General features: G+C 30.6%; 1 protein-coding gene across 1 annotated transcript in view; it reads right to left on the bottom strand.

The window, feature by feature from the left end:
• Positions 1-20,315, bottom strand: part of LOC143240447 (uncharacterized) — a 64,335-nt gene extending 44,020 nt beyond the window's left edge. Inside the window, exons 1-5 of the mRNA XM_076482881.1 lie at positions 20,280-20,315; positions 20,040-20,144; positions 10,854-10,925; positions 7,140-7,293; positions 2,560-2,736 (exon numbers count right to left, since the gene is read on the bottom strand). Of these exons, the coding sequence (XP_076338996.1) occupies positions 2,560-2,736; positions 7,140-7,293; positions 10,854-10,925; positions 20,040-20,144; positions 20,280-20,315 (544 nt within the window). The remainder of the gene's footprint in view (positions 1-2,559; positions 2,737-7,139; positions 7,294-10,853; positions 10,926-20,039; positions 20,145-20,279) is intronic.
• Positions 20,316-20,944: the final 629 nt, after the last annotated feature.

Below are 20,944 nucleotides of genomic sequence, written 5' to 3'. Positions count from 1 at the left end.
CCATTCTGGACACGGTTCAAAAAATTTCTGTTTAAAAATCACATTTCCTTAAATTAATCATACTTACATGAGACTTCACTTCATATAATGTTCATCTTGTATTTATTATTTTGTGTTTAACCTTCAGCACTTCCATATAATGTTCATCTTGTATTTATTATTTTGTGTCTAACCTTCAGCACTTCATATAATGTTCATCTTGTATTTATTATTATGTGTCTAGCCTTCAGTACTTCATATAATGTTCATCTTGTATTTATTATTTTTGTGTCTAACCTTCAGCACTTCATATAATGTTCATATTGTATTTATTATTTTGTGTTTAACCTTCAGCACTTCATATAATGTTCATCATGTCATGAGACTTCACTTCATATAATGTTCATCTTGTATTTATTATTTTGTGTTTAACCTTCAGCACTTCATATAATGTTCATCTTGTATTTATTATTTTGTGTCTAACCTTCAGCACTTCATATAATGTTCATCTTGTATTTATTATTTTGTGTCTAACCTTCAGCACTTCATATAATGTTCATCTTGTATTTATTATTTTTTGTCTAACCTTCAGTACTTCATATAATGTTCATCTTGTATTTATTATTTTGTGTCTAACCTTCAGCACTTCATATAATGTTCATCTTGTATTTATTATTTTGTGTCTAACCTTCAGCACTTCATATAACGTTCATATTGTATTTATTATTTTGTGTTTTAACCTTCAGCACTTCATATAATGTTCATCTTGTCATGAGACTTCACTTCATATAATGTTCATATTGTATTTATTATTTTGTGTCTCCCCTTCAGCACTTCATATAATGTTCATCTTGTCATGAGACTTCACTTCATATAATGTTCATCTTGTATTTATTATTTTGTGTTTAACCTTCAGCACTTCATATAATGTTCATCTTGTATTTATTATTTTGTGTCTAACCTTCAGCACTTCATATAATGTTCATCTTGTATTTATTATTTTGTGTCTAACCTTCAGTACTTCATATAATGTTCATCTTGTATTTATTATTTTGTGTCTAACCTTCAGCACTTCATATAATGTTCATCTTGTATTTATTATTTTGTGTCTAACCTTCAGCACTTCATATAATGTTCATCTTGTCATGAGACTTCACCTCATATAATGTTCATCTTGTATTTATTATTTTGTGTCTACCCTTCAGCACTTCATATAATGTTCATCTTGTATTTATTATTTTGTGTCTAACCTTCAGTACTTCATATAATGTTCATCTTGTATTTATTATTTTGTGTCTAACCTTCAGCACTTCATATAATGTTCATCTTGTATTTATTATTTTGTGTCTAACCTTCAGCACTTCATATAATGTTCATCTTGTATTTATTATTTTGTGTTTAACCTTTCAGCACTTCATATAATGTTCATCTTGTCATGAGACTTCACTTCATATAATGTTCATCTTGTATTTATTATTTTGTGTTTAACCTTCAGCACTTCATATAATGTTCATCTTGTATTTATTATTTTGTGTCTAACCTTCAGCACTTCATATAATGTTCATCTTGTATTTATTATTTTGTGTCTAACCTTCAGTACTTCATATAATGTTCATCTTGTATTTATTATTTTGTGTCTAACCTTCAGCACTTCATATAATGTTCATCTTGTATATATTATTTTTGTGTCTAGCCTTCAGCACTTCATATAATGTTCATCTTGTATTTATTATTTTGTATCTAACCTTCAGCACTTCATATAATGTTTATCTTGTATTTATTATTTTGTGTCTAACCTTCAGCACTCTTCATATAATGTTCATATTGTATTTATTATTTTGTGTCTAACCTTCAGCACTTGATATAATGTTCATCTTGTATTTATTATTTTGTGTCTAACCTTCAGCACTTCATGTAATGTTCATCTTTTATTTATTATTTTGTGTTTAACCTTCAGCACTTCATATAATGTTCATATTGTATTTATTATTTTGTGTCTAACCTTCAGCACTTCATGTAATGTTCATCTTTTATTTATTATTTTGTGTTTAACCTTCAGCACTTCATATAAAGTTCATCTTGTATTTATTATTTTGTGTCTAACTTTCAGCACTTCATGTAATGTTCATCTTTTATTTATTATTTTGTGTTTAACCTTCAGCACTTCATATAATGTTCATCTTGTCATGAGACTTTACTTCATATAATGTTCATCTTGTATTTATTATTTTGTGTTTACCCTTCAGCACTTTATATAATGTTCATCTTGTATTTATTATTTTGTGTCTAACCTTCAGCACTTCATATAATGTTCATCTTGTATTTATTATTTTGTGTCTAACCTTCAGTACTTCATATAATGTTCATCTTGTATTTATTATTTTGTGTCTAACCTTCAGCACTTCATATAATGTTCATCTTGTGTTTGTTATTTTGTGTCTATCCTTCAGCACTTCATGTAATGTTCATCTTGTATTTATTATTTTGTGTCTAACCTTCAGCACTTCATATAATGTTTATTTTGTCATGAGACTTCACTTCATATAATGTTCATCTTGTATTTATTATTTTATGTCTAACCTTCAGGGTCAACGATTCCCTTGTTGCTTCCATGTCTTTCCTCTAATCTGAATGGTCCAGAACGAGTAATAATTTCTTGAAGTATGATAGCAAAGCTGTAAATGTCACCCTTTTTGGAACCTGTTTTGGTTGGGTAAGGCTCTCTAAGGTGTTCAGGAGCCATCCAAAAGAGGGATCCTTAAATGAGATTTGAAACAAAACGTATTACTATATATAATTAACTCTTTAATAATAATTCTAGTTCTCAGAACAATAGTTTCATGTTGTCTAAGTATCCAATAATAAAGCTTATTTAGTCAATACATTACGAACATGTTTAAACTGAAGTGAATTGTATATTTTCTAGAAACTACTCTACTTATAATTAATTAATTGCAATATTGTTACACAAAGTATAGCTGTTACTATAAAATTAGCACAATAGCAAATCCTGTGTTTATTTTCTATACAAAACAAATGTCAAGTGACGATATGGATATTTTCACTGTTTAATCATTTCAAATATATCACATCGATGCACAACTTGTGTAGGTATCTAAGGTTTGTTTGTTTTTTTGTTCGTTTGTTCATTGGGTTATCTACTGTGTTCAACTACAGGTCATCCCATCTTGGGATTTAGAGTTGTAATACTGTAGATTTACCGCTGTTCCATCAGGGAACAACGCGTCTGTGGTAAGTTGTAAGCGTTATCTGATTATTTATTGAGCTGTAAAGACAGTATTACCACATAATTACAGATAGGCTTCAGGTGTACATAATTCCGTGCTCAGTGATATAATTGTTCATGTTATATTTATGATGCAGAAGTGTAAAGCCACAGTAGCCATCACATGGTTTAGTTATGCCTTATGGCACAAATGCAGAAAATTCGTTATTTCTTGTTTGTTTTGAGCGGTGTAGGAATACCCGTTAAGAAAATTCGAAACATTAATATTCTAGCAGATATGACAATTGTAAATGATATAAAGACAATAATAAAAATAAACAATTAAAAGACATGTATATCAACTTATTAATAAAAATAAAAGAGCCAGTGAGCGAATGAACAAACACAGAAATGAGGTATTGAAGAAACCTGGAAGTATACAGATTATAAACAAGGATAATCTCTCACAAGTGTGTAGATATTCTAACTAAAGCTGTATATGTACATGTTTCATATAAAAATTATATTTTTCCCTGCAGTAGAGATTTATTATTTCCTGTAATATACATATTATTGGTGTCCTTTTTCAAAAGAGAGTATAGCAACCTAAATCACTAAATATTCCGTATTTCACTGTCATACCAGACATCAGCTCATCTTGATGATAGCAAATAACTACTTTGGGTATCGTAGTGGAGAATACTTAGAGAATAAAACAAAAGAAATCCGACTTTACAAAGCTATACTGAGCAGAAGATGAAACCCTGGTATTTCTATTATAGCTCTGAACAACAACAAACTCTGACAAGTCCAAGCCTAACCTAACAAACTTTACAAAGTCCTTGCTAAACCTAGGCTTCTATTCCCTTAACCGTTGCTTTGGAACTACTTAGCTAAACCAAAACATTGTCGTCAAATCAAACTGGTACAAAATTCACAAGGATATCGAAAAACTATGGAGAATTTGTTTACACACCTTTCATTGTGTAACCAGAACATTTGGTGAGGAAGACTGGCCATTACTTTAAGATATATCAAAATCACCACCACTGAGTTAACACATTATAGAACCTTTCACATGCAGTCAGAACATTAAGAACTGGATTGAAATGGATATAAGCACATTTCGATGTTGTATAGAAATTGCAACAGCAGGGACATTGTCCAGCTAAGACTTATATTAATGCTTTGATCTGGTGTTGTGTAATATGTTGATGCGAAACATGAACATTATAGAATCGAGAATGTCAAAGACTATATATGTGTAGTAGTATAGTTAGCTTTCACAATCACTCTCTTGTTCTGTTCTCTTATTTTTAGCAGAGAGTACAGGACAACTGATCGGTTTCGAAGAAACATGGAGTATGTGGCTTACAAGAAGGACAAAATAAGTTGGTTTCATTACTTTATCTAGTCATGAAGACTACGTTAGTCTGACTGACTGCTCGGTCACACATGCCGAGTAATACTTGCATTTGATCATTACGGGTTAACCTGAGCTCACAATAAATATTTATTTATAATGTTTATAGTGAACAACTAAATGAGATAATGACAACATATGCCACAGTGTCATAATGTTTGAATAATTATGTATATTCATACCACTGTCGTCTAATAATAACAACTAAATGAGATAATGACAACATATGCCACAGTGTCATAATGTTTCAATAATTATGTATGTTCATACCACTGTCGTCTAATAATAACAACTAAATGAGGTAATGACAACATATGCCAGTGTCGTAATGTTTCAATAATTATGTATGTTCAAACCACTGTCGTCTAATAATAACAACTAAATGAGATAATGATAACATATGCCACAGTGTCGTAATGTTTGAATAATTATGTATGTTCATACCACTGTCGTCTAATAATAACAACTAAATGAGATAATGACAACATATGCCACAGTGTCATAATGTTTCAATAATTATGTATGTTCATACCACTGTCGTCTAATAATAACAACTAAATGAGATAATGACAACATATGCCACAGTGTCGTAATGTTTGAATAATTATGTATGTTCATACCACTGTCGTCTAATAATAACAACTAAATGAGATAATGACAACATATGCCACAGTGTCGTAATGTTTGAATAATTATGTATGTTCATACCACTGTCGTCTAATAATAACAACTAAATGAGATAATGACAACATATGCCACAGTGTCGTAATGTTTGAATAATTATGTATGTTCATGCCACTGTCGTCGAATAATAACAGCTAAATGAGATAATGACAACATATGCCACAGTGTCGTAATGTTTGAATAATTATGTATGTTCATACCACTGTCGTGTAATAATAACAACTAAATGAGATAATGACAACATATGCCACAGTGTCGTAATGTTTGAATAATTATGTATGTTCAAACCACTGTCGTCTAATAATAACAACTAAATGAGATAATGACAACATATGCCACAGTGTCGTAATGTTTGAATAATTATGTATGTTCAAACCACTGTCGTCTAATAATAACAACTAAATGAGATAATGACAACATATGCCACAGTGTCGTAATGTTTGAATAATTATGTATGTTCATACCACTGTCGTGTGATAATAACAACTAAATGAGATAATGACAACATATGCCACAGTGTCGTAATGTTTGAATAATTATGTATGTTCAAACCACTGTCGTCTAATAATAACAACTAAATGAGATAATGACAACATATGCCACAGTGTCGTAATGTTTGAATAATTATGTATGTTCATACCACTGTTGTCTGATAATAACAACTAAATGAGATAATGACAACATATGCCACAGTGTTGTAATGTTTGAATAATTATGTATGTTCATACCACTGTCGTGTAATAAAAGAACATTACCAACAACACTACTCAGTAAATGTTCACTGATAAACATTTAGTCGCGCTTCAATCACGTACGTACTGATGGGACATAAATTAAATGTGATACATAATATACCAATTTTAAAGTGTCTTCAAAATTAGTACATTATCAGTCGTATTTTCATAACATTAGGACATTATCAGTCATAGTGACATAACATTAGAACATTATCAGTCGTAATGACATAAAATTAGAACATTATCAGTCGTAATGGCATAAAATTAGAACATAATCAGTCGTAGTGACGTAACATTAGAACATTATCAGTCGTAATGACAAAATTAGAACATAATCAGTCGTAGTGACGTAACATTAGAACATTATCAGTCGTAATGACAAAATTAGAACATAATCAGTCGTAGTGACGTAACATTAGAACATTATCAGTCGTATTTACATAACATTAGAACATTATAATAGTGACATAAAATTAGAACATAATCAGTCACAATGACATAAAATTAGAACATTATCAGTCATAACTTTAGAACATTACCAGGGGTAGTCACATAAAATTGGAACATTATTAGTAATAGTTATGGTGTTAATTGTCCCTTAGTCAGTGATTGATGTATAGATTAACTCTTCCTCAAGTATAATTATATACCCAAATTAACACATCATTATATAAACGTATACAAGTATTGTTTTAAGTACAAGAAATGAATCATTGCGACCACAGACCCAAGAGTTCTGTAAAGATTTACAGCGGTAAGATTTGTTATTTTTATCTTTCCGCTTGTCTTAAAAAGTAACTTATTTAATTAGATGAACATTTATTGAAATAGTGATATTCGCTTCATAAACACGTATGTAGCAGCTTTATAAGTACAATAAGTTGTAGTTTTCCTTATCCAATATTGTGAAATAGTCATTGTTAATATTCTATTATTAAGAATTACAGTACTTATTGATAAAAGGATTGTAAAAGTGAAATTAATATTTGGCCTTTTTATCTTACACCCTAATTGTTGCTCAGTATAGTAAGCGTTTACAAATTCAAACAAAATACTAAAGTACTATCTAAATAAACATTATAATACTTACTGGGATTTATTTCAGTATCCAGGTCAACCTGTTCGTGTACATATTTCAGGCCGTAGTCAGTGATTTTCACCATAAAACGTCCGTCAATCACACAGTTGGTCGACTTAAGACGACCGTGATATTCAAGTGAACTGTCGTGAATATATTTCATTCCCTGTAAAACGTTAAAGTTAAATATATAACTTGCTCTAGCAGTTATATTCAGAGAAGTCTTTTTATCAAACAAACGCGTGTTATTCGTATTTCTGAACCTATTACTATAATCAAAATAATGTCTATTGTTGCAGAAATATAAAAACTGCGTATCTTATTTACAACGTTCTTACTGTCATAAGTTGTGCTAACCAAATCTAACAAATGTTTAGAACACCGACACATTTTTAAGAGCTATTTTGTTTGTTTTTTTCATGTAAAGGAATTTAGGTGATAAAATTGTCACCAGTGAAACATGCTTTTTACCTCATATTTTATAAAAATCACTAAAACATGAAAATAGTTGTTTTCAACTTCGCGCAAAGTTAACTACACGAGGGCTATCTGCGCTAGCCGTCCCTAAGTTAGCAGTGTAAGACTACAGCATGTTTGGTATGACGGGGATTCGAACCCGAGGGCTTTAACCACCTGGCCATCCCTAGCTGCATGAAAATGATTAATGAGAAAAAAAAAACTATTTACAATATACTCTAATTATGAAAAAGACTAATGGCTGTAATATATTGTATAGTGTAATTATGAAAAAGACTAATGGCTGTAATATATTGTATAGTGTAATTATGAAAAAGACTAATGGCTGTAATATATTGTATAGTGTAATTATGAAAAAGACTAATGGCTGTAATATATTGTATAGTGTAATTATGAAAAAGACTAATGGCTGTAATATATTGTATAGTGTAATTATGAAAAGACTAATAGCTGTAATATATTGTATAGTGTAATTATGAAAAAAGACTAATGGCTGTAATATATTGTATAGTGTAATTATGAAAAAGACTAATGGCTGTAATATATTGTATATTGTAATTATGAAAAAGACTAATGGCTGTAATATATTGTATAGTGTAATTATGAAAAAGACTAATAGCTGTAATATATTGTATAGTGTAATTTTGAAAAAGACTAATGGCTGTAATATATTGTGAAGTGTAATTATGAAAAAGACTAATGGCTGTAATATATTGTATAGTGTAATTATGAAAAGACTAATGGCTGTAATATATTGTATAGTGTAATTATGAAAAGACTAATGGCTGTAATATATTGTATAGTGTAATTATGAAAAAAAGACTAATGGCTGTAATATATTGTATAGTGTAATTATGAAAAGACTAATGGCTGTAATATATTGTATAGTGTAATTATGAAAAAGACTAATGGCTGTAATATATTGTATAGTGTAATTATGAAAAAGACTAATGGCTGTAAAATATTCTATAGTGTAATTATGAAAAAGACTAATGGCTGTAATATATTGTGTAGTGTAATTATGAAAAAGACTAATGGCTGTAATATATTGTATAGTGTAATTATGAAAAAGACTAATGGCTGTAATATATTGTATATTGTAATTATGGAAAAGACTAATGGCTGTAATATATTGTATAGTGTAATTATGAAAAAGACTAATGGCTGTAATATATTGTATAGTGTAATTATGAAAAAGACTAATGGCTGTAATATATTGTATAGTGTAATTATGAAAAAGACTAATGGCTGTAATATATTGTATAGTGTAATTATGAAAAAGACTAATAGCTGTAATATATTGTATAGTGTAATTTTGAAAAAGACTAATGGCTGTAATATATTGTATAGTGTAAATGTGTAATTATATTGTATAGTGTAAAAAGACTAATGGCTGTAATATATTGTATAGTGTAATTATGAAAAAAGACTAATGGCTGTAATATATTGTATAGTGTAATTATGAAAAGACTAATGGCTGTAATATATTGTATAGTGTAATTATGTATAGTGTAAAAAAGACTAATGGCTGTAATATATTGTATAGTGTAATTATGAAAAAGACTAATGGCTGTAATATATTGTATAGTGTAATTATATAGTGTAATTAAAAAGACTAATGGCTGTAAAATATTCTATAGTGTAATTATGAAAAGACTAATGGCTGTAATATATTGTGTAGTGTAATTATGAAAAGACTAATGGCTGTAATATATTGTATAGTGTAATTATGAAAAGACTAATGGCTGTAATATATTGTATAGTGTAATTATGAAAAAGACTAATAGCTGTAATATATTGTATAGTGTAATTATGAAAAAGACTAATGGCTGTAAAATATTCTATAGTGTAATTATGAAAAAGACTAATGGCTGTAATATATTGTGTAGTGTAATTATGAAAAAGACTAATGGCTGTAAAATATTCTATAGTGTAATTATGAAAAGACTAATGGCTGTAATATATTGTGTAGTGTAATTATGAAAAAGACTAATGGCTGTAATATATTGTATAGTGTAATTATGAAAAAGACTAATGGCTGTAATATATTGTATAGTGTAATTATGAAAAAGACTAATGGCTGCAATGTATTGTGTAGTGTAATTATGAAAAAGACTAATGGCTGTAATATATTGTGTAGTGTAATTATGAAAAAGACTAATGGCTGTAATATATTGTATAGTGTAATTATGAAAAAGACTAATGGCTGCAATATATTGTATAGTGTAATTATGAAAAAGACTAATGGCTGTAATATATTGTATAGTGTAATTATGAAAAAGACTAATAGCTGTATTTTGGAACAGAGTTGTATAGCCTTGTTTTTATATATTCTTGACCATGAATAAATATGATTTATAAATAAATAAAAATTGAAACTAACTAGAAAGACAGAAAGAAAAAATTATATTTTACAAATAGAGACTTAAGAAAATATATAATGATTCTTTATGTATAACATAGGTAATCAATTGTTACTATTTAAATATAACTTTTATTCCGAGTTTTAGTTTAATAGTAACAATTGATTACATATGTTATACATAAAGAATCATTAGATATTTTTTTAAGTCTCTATTTGTAAAATAGAATTTTTTCTTTCTGTCTTTCTAGTTAGTTTCAATTTTTATTTATTTAATGATTAAAATAATTAGATTGTCGTAATAGATAAGAATATGTAAGGACATGGGTATAAATTATTGTCTAGTTATAATTATTTATTATTAATACAACTGAACGCAGCTTGAATATCATATTGAATCATCAGTTTAATATGGAAACTTAAGACGCTGTTGACCATAATCCTAATAACACCTTATTTTATTCTTTTGGGTCTCTGCTTTGTGTTGTAAAGGCTTAGTAATACTAAAAAAAATTATTGGAATCGTGATGTAAGTTCACTAAACTGGTTGTTTGTTTTTCAGAATAATCGAGAATAATTTAATGATCGAAGAAGAAACATGTCAAAACAAGGATATGTAAATAATTTTCAGTATCTAATCAATTGACCAACTACTAGGACAGTTTAATATTGTAGACTTTCGATGACAGCTGTTATGCATTAAAGATTGTACTATGAACTTTAAATATCAGTTTTGTTCTGAATGAACGTGTAATACGATTCAATATTTGTTTTTTGTGACCAGTTTTCTATATAAAATAAATACTTGATGTATAACTTATCAAAGATGTCCATGTTAAATCTGTAAATCACTGTTACACCTATAACTCAACATGAGGTGAACATACCTCTAGGATATCATTGACCATTGAGTAACGAAAGGTCCAGTCGATATTCATGGCGTCCTTTTCCAACATGTCCTTTATAGAAAACATAAACTATTAGTGTCTGGTTTTATATATATCAGGATGTTCGTTTAGTTTAAATAATATTAAAGACTGGCATATTCAAGTATAGAGTAAATAATATTAAAGACTGACGTATTCAGGTACAAGGTAAGTAATATTAAAGACTGACATATTCAGGTACAAGGTAAGTAGTATTACAGACTGACATATTCAAGTACACGGTAAGCAATATTAAAGACTGACATATTCAAGTATATGGTAAGCAATATTAAAGACTGGCATATTCAAGTATACGGTAAGCAATATTAAAAGCTGACATATTCAAGTATACGGCAAATGTTAAAGAATGACATATTCAAGTACACGGTAAGTAATATTAAAAACTGACATATTCAAGTACACGGTAAGCAATATTAAAAACTGACATATTCAAGTATATGGTAAGCAATATTAAAGACTGACATATTCAAGTATATGGTAAGCAATATTAAAGACTGACATATTCAAGTATACGGTAAGTAGTATTAAAGACTGACATATTCAAGTATACGGTAAGCAATATTAAAAGCTGACATATTCAAGTATACGGTAAATGTTAAAGAATGACATATTCAAGTATACGGTATGTAATATGGTGCATATTTTTGTTGTTTTTCCCAGATGTTCGTACACTAGGTGGCTTGATATTTAAACAAGTAACTTAACTACACGTACGTAATAATAATATAAATTATCATCTCTTAGTTTGCTTCTTTGTTCTTGAGTTTCACGCAAATATATTTTAGGGTCAATTACGTTAACCCTCCTTCATTCTAAAGCTATAAGCTAATCAACACCACCCACCGCCAACTTTTGAGTTACTCTTTACTAACGAATATTGGGATTGACTGACACATTATAATGTTCCCATGGTTTAAAGGTCAAGCATGTTTGATGAAGAGTTTTGATCCTGAGACCCGCAGATCAACAGTCGAACTTGCTAACTGTCATGTTATGTCAGGTACTGATAATAAAAAATCAAGCTGTACGACCTAGATAAATAATAAATGTAAGATTTAAAAGTGTTGATATGTGTAAAATAAACTGTGTAATAGCCAAGTTGTTTCACTAAAAGTATGAAAGAAACAAACTCAAAGATAAAGGAATACTAACAATAAACTGAGTGAGTTTATAGCTTCGTAATAAATAAACTGAGATCACTTTATTTATATACAAACATATACCATCAAAAAGTTAACTACAGATATATACATATATTAATATATATATATATATATACTGTTGTCGATACAACGTTTCGGTCAATATAGAGAAGTGGACTGTTGTCGCCTTATTGTGATAACAGAAGAATGCTGTGGGTCAAACCACCAAGAAGTTAACTACAGATATATACATATATTAATATATATACTGTTGTCGATACAACGTTTCGGTCAATACTTTTCTTCAGGTATCACTAACTGAACAGTAAATCTGTAAACAAAAACATTATGAATCGGAGGTCGCGTGACAAATTGAAGTGTCAACACAATTTGCACAACCATATCTATGACCATTTCAAAATACTTGTTTCGAAGAAGACCTCTAGAAACAAACATAACCGTAAATTGTAAGAAATAATACATTTTAATCCGGGAACTTTCCAGTGGGCTAAATGAATTTTTAGTTTATTGTAATAATTTTCGCTTTAGTTTTACCCACGCTAAAATGTTTTTATACAGTTAATTATGTATCAGAGTATCCTGTGGGTGTATATGGATAGATACGTAGGTGTCCGTGCACACTTATATGTGAGAATATATATATGTTTATGTATATGGATAGATACGTAGGTGTCCGTGCACACTTATATGTGAGAATCTATATATATATATATACAACTTCCTGTTATTTCAAGTGTTTGTAAACATTCTAATATACGTTCATTTATTACATTGTCACATGGCATTCGATTTATAATTTTTTTTTATGGATTTATTATTCTGTTAGTGATACCTGAAGAAGGGCGTTGTCCGAAACGTTGTATCGACAATAGTGTATACATTATATATGTATATACATCTGTAGTTAACTTCTTTGCGGTTTGATCTACAACATTTTTATCTCTTTCAACAACCGTGTAATTTCCTAAACAGTTTTTGTCGTCTCTATTGAACAAATGAATAACTTGTCAGCTTTCAGTCACTTTACGGTTACCTCTATTGGATCAGTAAATAACTTGTCACCTTTCAGTTTCTTTACGGTTACCTCTATTGATCAGTGAATAACTTGTCAGCTTTCAGTCTCTTTACGGTTACCTCTATTGGACAGTGAATAACTTGTCAGCTTTCAGTCTCTTTACGGTTACCTCTATTGGATCAGTGAATAATTTGTCAGCTTTCAGTCTCTTTACGGTTACCTCTATTGGATCAGTGAATAACTTGTCACCTTTCAGTCACTTTACGGGTACCTCTATTGGACCAGTGAATAACTTGTCACCTTTCAGTCTCTTTACGGTTACCTCTATTGGATCAGTGAATAACTTGTCACCTTTCAGTCTCTTTACGGTTACCTCTATTGGATCAGTAAATAACCAGTCACCTTTCAGTCTCTTTACGGTTACCTCTGTTGGATCAGTAAATAACTTGTCACCTTTCAGTCTCTTTACGGTTATCTCTTTTGGACAGTGAATAACTTGTCACCTTTAGTCTCTTTGCAGTTACCTCTATTGGATCAGTGAATAACTTGTCACCTTTCAGTCTCTTTACGATTACCTCTATTGATCAGTAAATAACTTGTCACCTTTTAGTCTCTTTACGGCTACCTCTATTGGACAGTGAATAACTTGTCAGCTTTCAGTCTCTTTACAGTTACCTCTATTGGATCAGTGAATAATTTGTCAGCTTTCAGTCTCTTTACGGTTACCTCTATTGGATCAGTAAATAACTTGTCACCTTTTAGTCTCTTTACGGCTACCTCTATTGGACAGTGAATAACTTGTCAGCTTTCAGTCTCTTTACGGTTACCTTTATTGGATCAGTGAATAATTTGTCAGCTTTCAGTCTCTTTACGGTTACCTTTATTGGATCAGTGAATAATTTGTCAGCTTTCAACCTCTTTACGGTTATCTCTATTGCATCAGTGAATAACTTGTCACTTTTCAGTCTCTTTACGGATACCTCTATGGGATCAGTGAATAACTTGTCACCTTTCAGTCTCTTTACGGTTACCTCTATTGGACAGTGAATAACTTGTCAGCTTTCAGTCTCTTTACGGTTACCTTTATTGGATCAGTGAATAATTTGTCAGCTTTCAGTCTCTTTACGGTTACCTTTATTGGATCAGTGAATAATTTGTCAGCTTTCAACCTCTTTACGGTTATCTCTATTGGATCAGTGAATAACTTGTCACCTTTCAGTCCCTTTACGGTTACCTGTATTGTATCAGTTAATAGCTTGTCTGCTTTTAGCCATTTGAAACGAATCTCTTATCAACTAGTCGTGATCAAAACAAAATAGAACGGACTGAAATAAGGGCGCCAGAATTCAACAGATATACTCGCAAAAGCTAGGATGACGTGGAAACAAAAACACAAATACGTTCAGAAAGAAAAGTATAAACAACAGTGGAATACCTTATACACACAAATAAACTGAAAAACAGATCCCAAAATTTATTGTTCTTATTAAAATTAGCGACAAAGTCATAGAAAACAACAACCATTACATAATGATTTGTTTGTTTGTGAATTTCACGCAAAGCTACATGAGGGCTATCTGCACTAGCCATCCCTAATTTAGCAGTGTAAGACTAGAGGAAAGGCAGCTAGTCATCACCAGCCATCACCAACTCTTGGGCTACTCTTTCACCAAAGAATAGTGGGATTGACCATCACGGCTAAAGGGCGAGCCTGTTTGGGGCGACGGGGGTGCGAACCCGTGACCCTTAGATTACGAGTCGCACGCCTTAACCCATCTGGCCATGTCAGACCGCTACATACTGATTTAGTATACATGAATAGACAAAATACCTCTAAAACGAACTGAAAAAAGCATTGAAAACACCAGACGATTCGAATATGAAGAACTACTTCATGAATATAGTAAATATTTATATCACAAATACTCTGATCTTAGTGTGTATATATTTATATATACGTGTCAACAACAGAAGCAGAACATGACTACATATCACAAATACTCTGAAACTAGTGTGTATATATTTATATATACATGTCAACAACAGAAGCAGAACATGACTACATATCACAAATACTCTGAAACTAGTGTGTATATATTTATATATACATGTCAACAACAGAAGCAGAACATGACTACATATCACAAATACTCTAATCTTAGTGTGTATATATTTATATATACATGTCAACAACAGAAGCAGAACACGACTACATATCACAAATACTCTGATCTTAGTGTGTATATATTTATATATGTCACATGTACAACAACAGAAGCAGAACACGACTACATAAAAACAACAACTTATCAGACTCATGACAGTTACAGATGTTCAATAACAGATGAAACTTTAGAGAAACAGAGCACCAGTAGAAGACATAACACAAAACATATCACTCAAGAAAAGCCCTCGAGATTATTAGAACATCATTATAGCACGTGTCTCTAAAAATAGGATACATACCAACCACTTGGAAACAGACTGATGACGTTATGTTCCAGAAGGAAGGAAAACCAGCAAATAACCCTGAAAACTACAGACACATAAGTCTATCGAGCAATGTAGGAAAACTTATTAGAATATATATATATATATAATAGACATATAAATTTTAACTAAATCAGTACTTCCGGAAATACAAAACGGTTTCTAAACAGAAGGACCACCAACAAATCATCTCATTAGATTAACCGAAGAAATAATAGACGGCTTTAACAAAAACAGTGTTCAGTCACATGCTTTCTAGATGTTAAAAAACATGTTGTTTGGTACAATGGACAGGAGATATAATATGTCCAAATCGTTTCATAGAAATTATTCGCTGGGTTTCTAACTTCCTGGACGATAAAAGCATTAGAGTGAATGTTGAAGGCATTTACTCCGAGTGCTGCACTCCAGAGGCAGGTGCCCCTCAAGTAGGAGTACTTAGTTGGACCCTGTTTACCATATATGTCAGCTACATGCCTCTCAAAGAACCAAATCATAATTTTCGCTTACACTTCACAGATGATGTTATAATTTGGAAGAGTGTCTGAAACCCAACAACAAAAACGTATACAACCACTACTAAACGAAACAGAATTGTACTGCAGTAAGTGGAATGCTAAAATTAATGCACACAAAACAAAAGTCACATTATTTACAAAATCGTACAAAGCAAACAAATTAATACTACAATTATATTTTGGAGGGACACTCTTACTAGTGGTAATATGATCTATTTGGAGCTCTCTTACAGGTAGTAAAATTATTAGTGTTACATTTGACTGGAAATTCAACTTGATACTACACATTACTAGCATCAAACTCAGAAGTTGAAAACGAGCGAGTTAATTTAGAAGTCTGACTGGCAACAAGGAGCTTCACCAGAAAATATATTAAACGTTTACAGAACAAACATAAGATCAGACTGAGAATATAACATGGATATATGTATCAACAAGCTCAATATTTCTATACAACTATTCAAACATACCAACAGTAGAAGACAGACTCCTAGAAAACTTGCTTCAATATTATTAAAAATGTATTAATACATATGAATTGATGAGTAAATTGGAGAGTTACATAATACATAATGGACTTAGCCCTAAGTATCACCCTGTCTAAACGTCATAAATAATAAATTGTATCTAAATAGTTTTAGGTTAACTGATTTGTAAACATAAACGTAGCTATATTTTGAAAGGATTTTGTTTGTAAAAATAGGATTATATGTTTGTGTATATATGATTTCTAAGTCGAACTACATTGTGAACATGGACTAATAGTACAACCATACAGAAGTTAAGCAAGTGAAAATACATGAGTTAATATTACCCATGAATTGGACATTGTACAAAAAGGATATGTTAATTAAAACTGCAGACAGTGGACAAAATGTAACATAATCTAACAATGACAAAACAAGGGTTATTTTCTAGGATTCAGTAACAGTAGAAGCAATTCCTGACAAACCTTCTTCATGTAGCCACATAAACCAGATTCCTGGGTATAACCCATGATTCAAACATTTATGTGAAATTATAAATGGGATCCAACAAAGAGCTAATTATATACAACTAACTTGTAACAGCAGGGACACAACAACAGAAAACATACTTAAAACCAGTACTATGTCCAGTACTATGCCTACCCAGCATGTTTAAATGTAACTAAAACATAAATAAATAAACTACAGACAATGAAAAAGCCTAGAACCACAATAGTGACATTTTGTACAACTTTGTAAAGATCCCTAAGTTCTCAGACAAACTTATTAACAGATCAACAGATTATTTCAAGAAATATCTGAACAAAAACATTTCACTGAACACATTGAAAAACTTTATCATATATATAATGAATGTAGACGTCACCATTAAATATAGGAAATTCATTATACCACCGGATGCCTACTACTGAATTTGATATATTGTTAAAAGGAGATTTAAGTAAATGTAAAGTCAGTAGTATACATTTTATCAGCAATTATGGAATTGTTTGTAAGTACAAGTCTATATGTTCATAGCAACCAATAGTGAATTAAGTATTTGTTAGTAAAAAGAGAAAACTTACATATATATTATGCATGGCTTTAAAAGGGTCATTAGTGCACTGATTCACATCTGTCAACTGAAGCTTGCATATTATTAAAACAGTTCTCCTTAGATCGAAAAATATCAAAGAACAGCATGGGCTTAACAGATCTTCTTAGCTCAAACAACATAATAGAACACTGTGGTCTTAACAGATTTTCTTAGTTCAAACAACATAATAGAACACTGTGGGCTTAACAGATTTTCTTAGATCAAACAGCATTAAAATAGTGTGGGCTTAAAAGATCTTAGATCTAACAACATTAAAGAACAGCATGGGCTTAACAGATCTTCTTAGCTCAAACAACATAATAGAACATTGTGGGCTTAACAGATTTTCTTAGATCAAACAACATTAAAAATAGTGAGGGCTTAACAAATCTTAGATCAGACAACATTAAAATAGTGTGGGCTTAAAAGATCTTAGATCAAACAACATTAAAGAACAGTATGGGCTTAACATATCTTCTTAGCTCAAACAACATAATAGAACACTGTGGGCTTAACAGATTTTCTTAGATCAAACAGCATTAAAATAGTGTGGGCTTAAAAGATCTTAGATCAAACAACATTAAAGAACAGTATGGGCTTAACAGATCTTCTTAGCTCAAACAACATAATAGAACACTGTGGGCTTAACAGATTTTCTTAGATCAAACAGCATTAAAATAGTGTGGGCTTAAAAGATCTTAGATCAAACAACATTAAAGAACAGCATGGGCTTAACATATCTTCTTAGCTCAAACAACATAATAGAACACTGTGGGATTAACAGATTTTCTTAGATCAAACAACATTAAAAATAGTATGGGCTTAACAGATTTTCTTAGATCAAACAGCATTAAAATAGTGTGGGCTTAAAAGATCTTAGATCAAACAACATTAAAGAACAGTATGGGCTTAACATATCTTCTTAGCTCAAACAACATAATAGAACTCTGTGGGCTTAACAGATTTTCTTAGATCAAACAGCATTAAAATAGTGTGGGCTTAAAAGATCTTAGATCAAACAACATTAAAGAACAGTATGGGCTTAACATATCTTCTTAGCTCAAACAACATAATAGAACACTGTGGGCTTAACAGATTTTCTTAGCTCAAACAACATAATAGAACACTGTGGGCTTAACATATTTTCTTAGATCAAACAGCATTAAAATAGTGTGGGCTTAAAAGATCTTAGATCAAACAACATTAAAGAACAGTATGGGCTTAACATATCTTCTTAGCTCAAACAACATAATAGAACACTGTGGGCTTAACAGATTTTCTTAGATCAAACAACATTAAAATAGTGTGGGCTTAAAAGATCTTAGATCAAACAACATTAAAGAACAGTATGGGCTTAACATATCTTCTTAGCTCAAACAACATAATAGAACACTGTGGGCTTAACAGATTTTCTTAGATCAAACAGCATTAAAATAGTGTGAGCTTAAAAGATCTTAGATCAAACAACATTAAAGAACAGTATGGGCTTAACAGATCTTCTTAGCTCAAACAACATAATAGAACACTGTGGGCTTAACAGATTTTCTTGGATCAAACAACATTAAAAAATAGTGTGGGCTTAACAAATCTTAGATCAGACAACATTAAAATAGTGTGGGCTTAAAAGATCTTAGATCAAACAACATTAAAGAACAGTATGGGCTTAATATATCTTCTTAGATTGAACAATATTCGAGAACATATTTGCTTGGACTGAAGATTGAACAATATTAAGGAACAGTTTAGACTTAACAGATTTTCTTAGATCAAACAACATTAAAGAACAGTGTGGGCCTCATCGAACAAAAACAAGCAACCAGACAATTGGACAAGAACCAAGAAAGAACCCTGAGATCTTCATCCTTCTAGGTCTCTTGACCAAACAGTTGACAGCGATGCCTGTGATCTTTCTTGCTTGGTCAACTATTTCATTTAGAGTGTCATAAATGGTCAGCTGAAATGATGTTGTATATGTTACTGATGGTCAGCTAAAAATGAATTGAAATAATGTTGTATATGTTACTGATGGTCAGCTAAAAATGAATTGAAATGATGTTGTATATGTTACTGAAGCAACAAAGAACAAGATTGTTTCTAATTTTCTACACCACATTTTGCTGCCCTGTCTACATGACACTAAAACTCAAAAACATTTTAAAATGTTTATGGAACTAAAGCAACTAGAAAAGATATGCTGATAACGTAGGTAAATAAATAAGGTTTCAATTTAACAAAGTAGTGTTGGGCATCTATCAAAAAGTTTTTAATTCAAGTTACTTGTATCAATTCAACTGACTTGTGTAGCCTAGACCACAATGATGTGTTGTGAAACTAGCAATGTCTCATTTCTTAATACATGACCAGAAACCATTCCTACCCGAAGACTTCCTCGAATACAGTGTTCCGTGAGAAGGGCGTAATGTGGTTCATCAATGCACATCCCAATGAAACGTACGAGGTTCTCATGAGTTAGTTCTCCTATCTACAGGGTAAGAAAAACATACAGCAAAAATAGTGTTTCAGCTCTGTGTTAATTTTTATTCAAGTACAACTATTCTTTAGATTAGATTTGATATAAATTTATCACTTAGCTGTGCAGGTTCTCTATCCACCCTACTCTTTTACTGCAACTACTAACTAAGGTTGCTTCCATTTTACTTCTTAGTGTTGACAGTACTTAAGAATGTCACTGATTATATAGGAATTAATCATGTCTTTGTGAATTTTAAAATCAGTGTTTCATTTTGGGTTTATGGTTTATAATCATTACTGATTTAGTTTTGATGTGATTGTAGTCAGTATTGACTCTAATCTATAAATATCATTAGAGGCCTTGTTGATCTTGGGCATCGACCTGGGAGTAAACCTAGTCTTTCGATTTATTCAGTAGTAAGAACAATATGTTTCAATATCTTTAATGTTGTAAGTAGTAAGAACAATATGTTTCAATATTTTTAATGTTGTCAGTAGTAAGAACAATATGTTTCAATATTTTTAATGTTGTCAGCAGTAAGAACAATATGTTTCAATATTTTTAATGTTGTCAGCAGTAAGAACAATATGTTTCAATATTTTTAATGTTGTCAGCAGTAAGAACAATATGTTTCAATATTTTTAATGTTGTCAGTAGTAAGAACAATATGTTTCAATATCTTTAATGTTGTCAGCATTAAGAACAATATGTTTCAATATCTTTAATGTTGTCAGTAGTAAGAACAATATGTTTCAATATTTTTAATGTTGTCAGCAGTAAGAACAATATGTTTCAATATTTTAATGTTG

This window comes from Tachypleus tridentatus, chromosome 13 (genome assembly GCF_004210375.1).
Source record: "Tachypleus tridentatus isolate NWPU-2018 chromosome 13, ASM421037v1, whole genome shotgun sequence".
In the NCBI taxonomy this organism is placed as follows: domain Eukaryota; kingdom Metazoa; phylum Arthropoda; class Merostomata; order Xiphosura; family Limulidae; genus Tachypleus; species Tachypleus tridentatus.
Note: the sequence above shows the minus strand (reverse complement) of the source record. Positions and strands in the feature narration are given on the sequence as shown.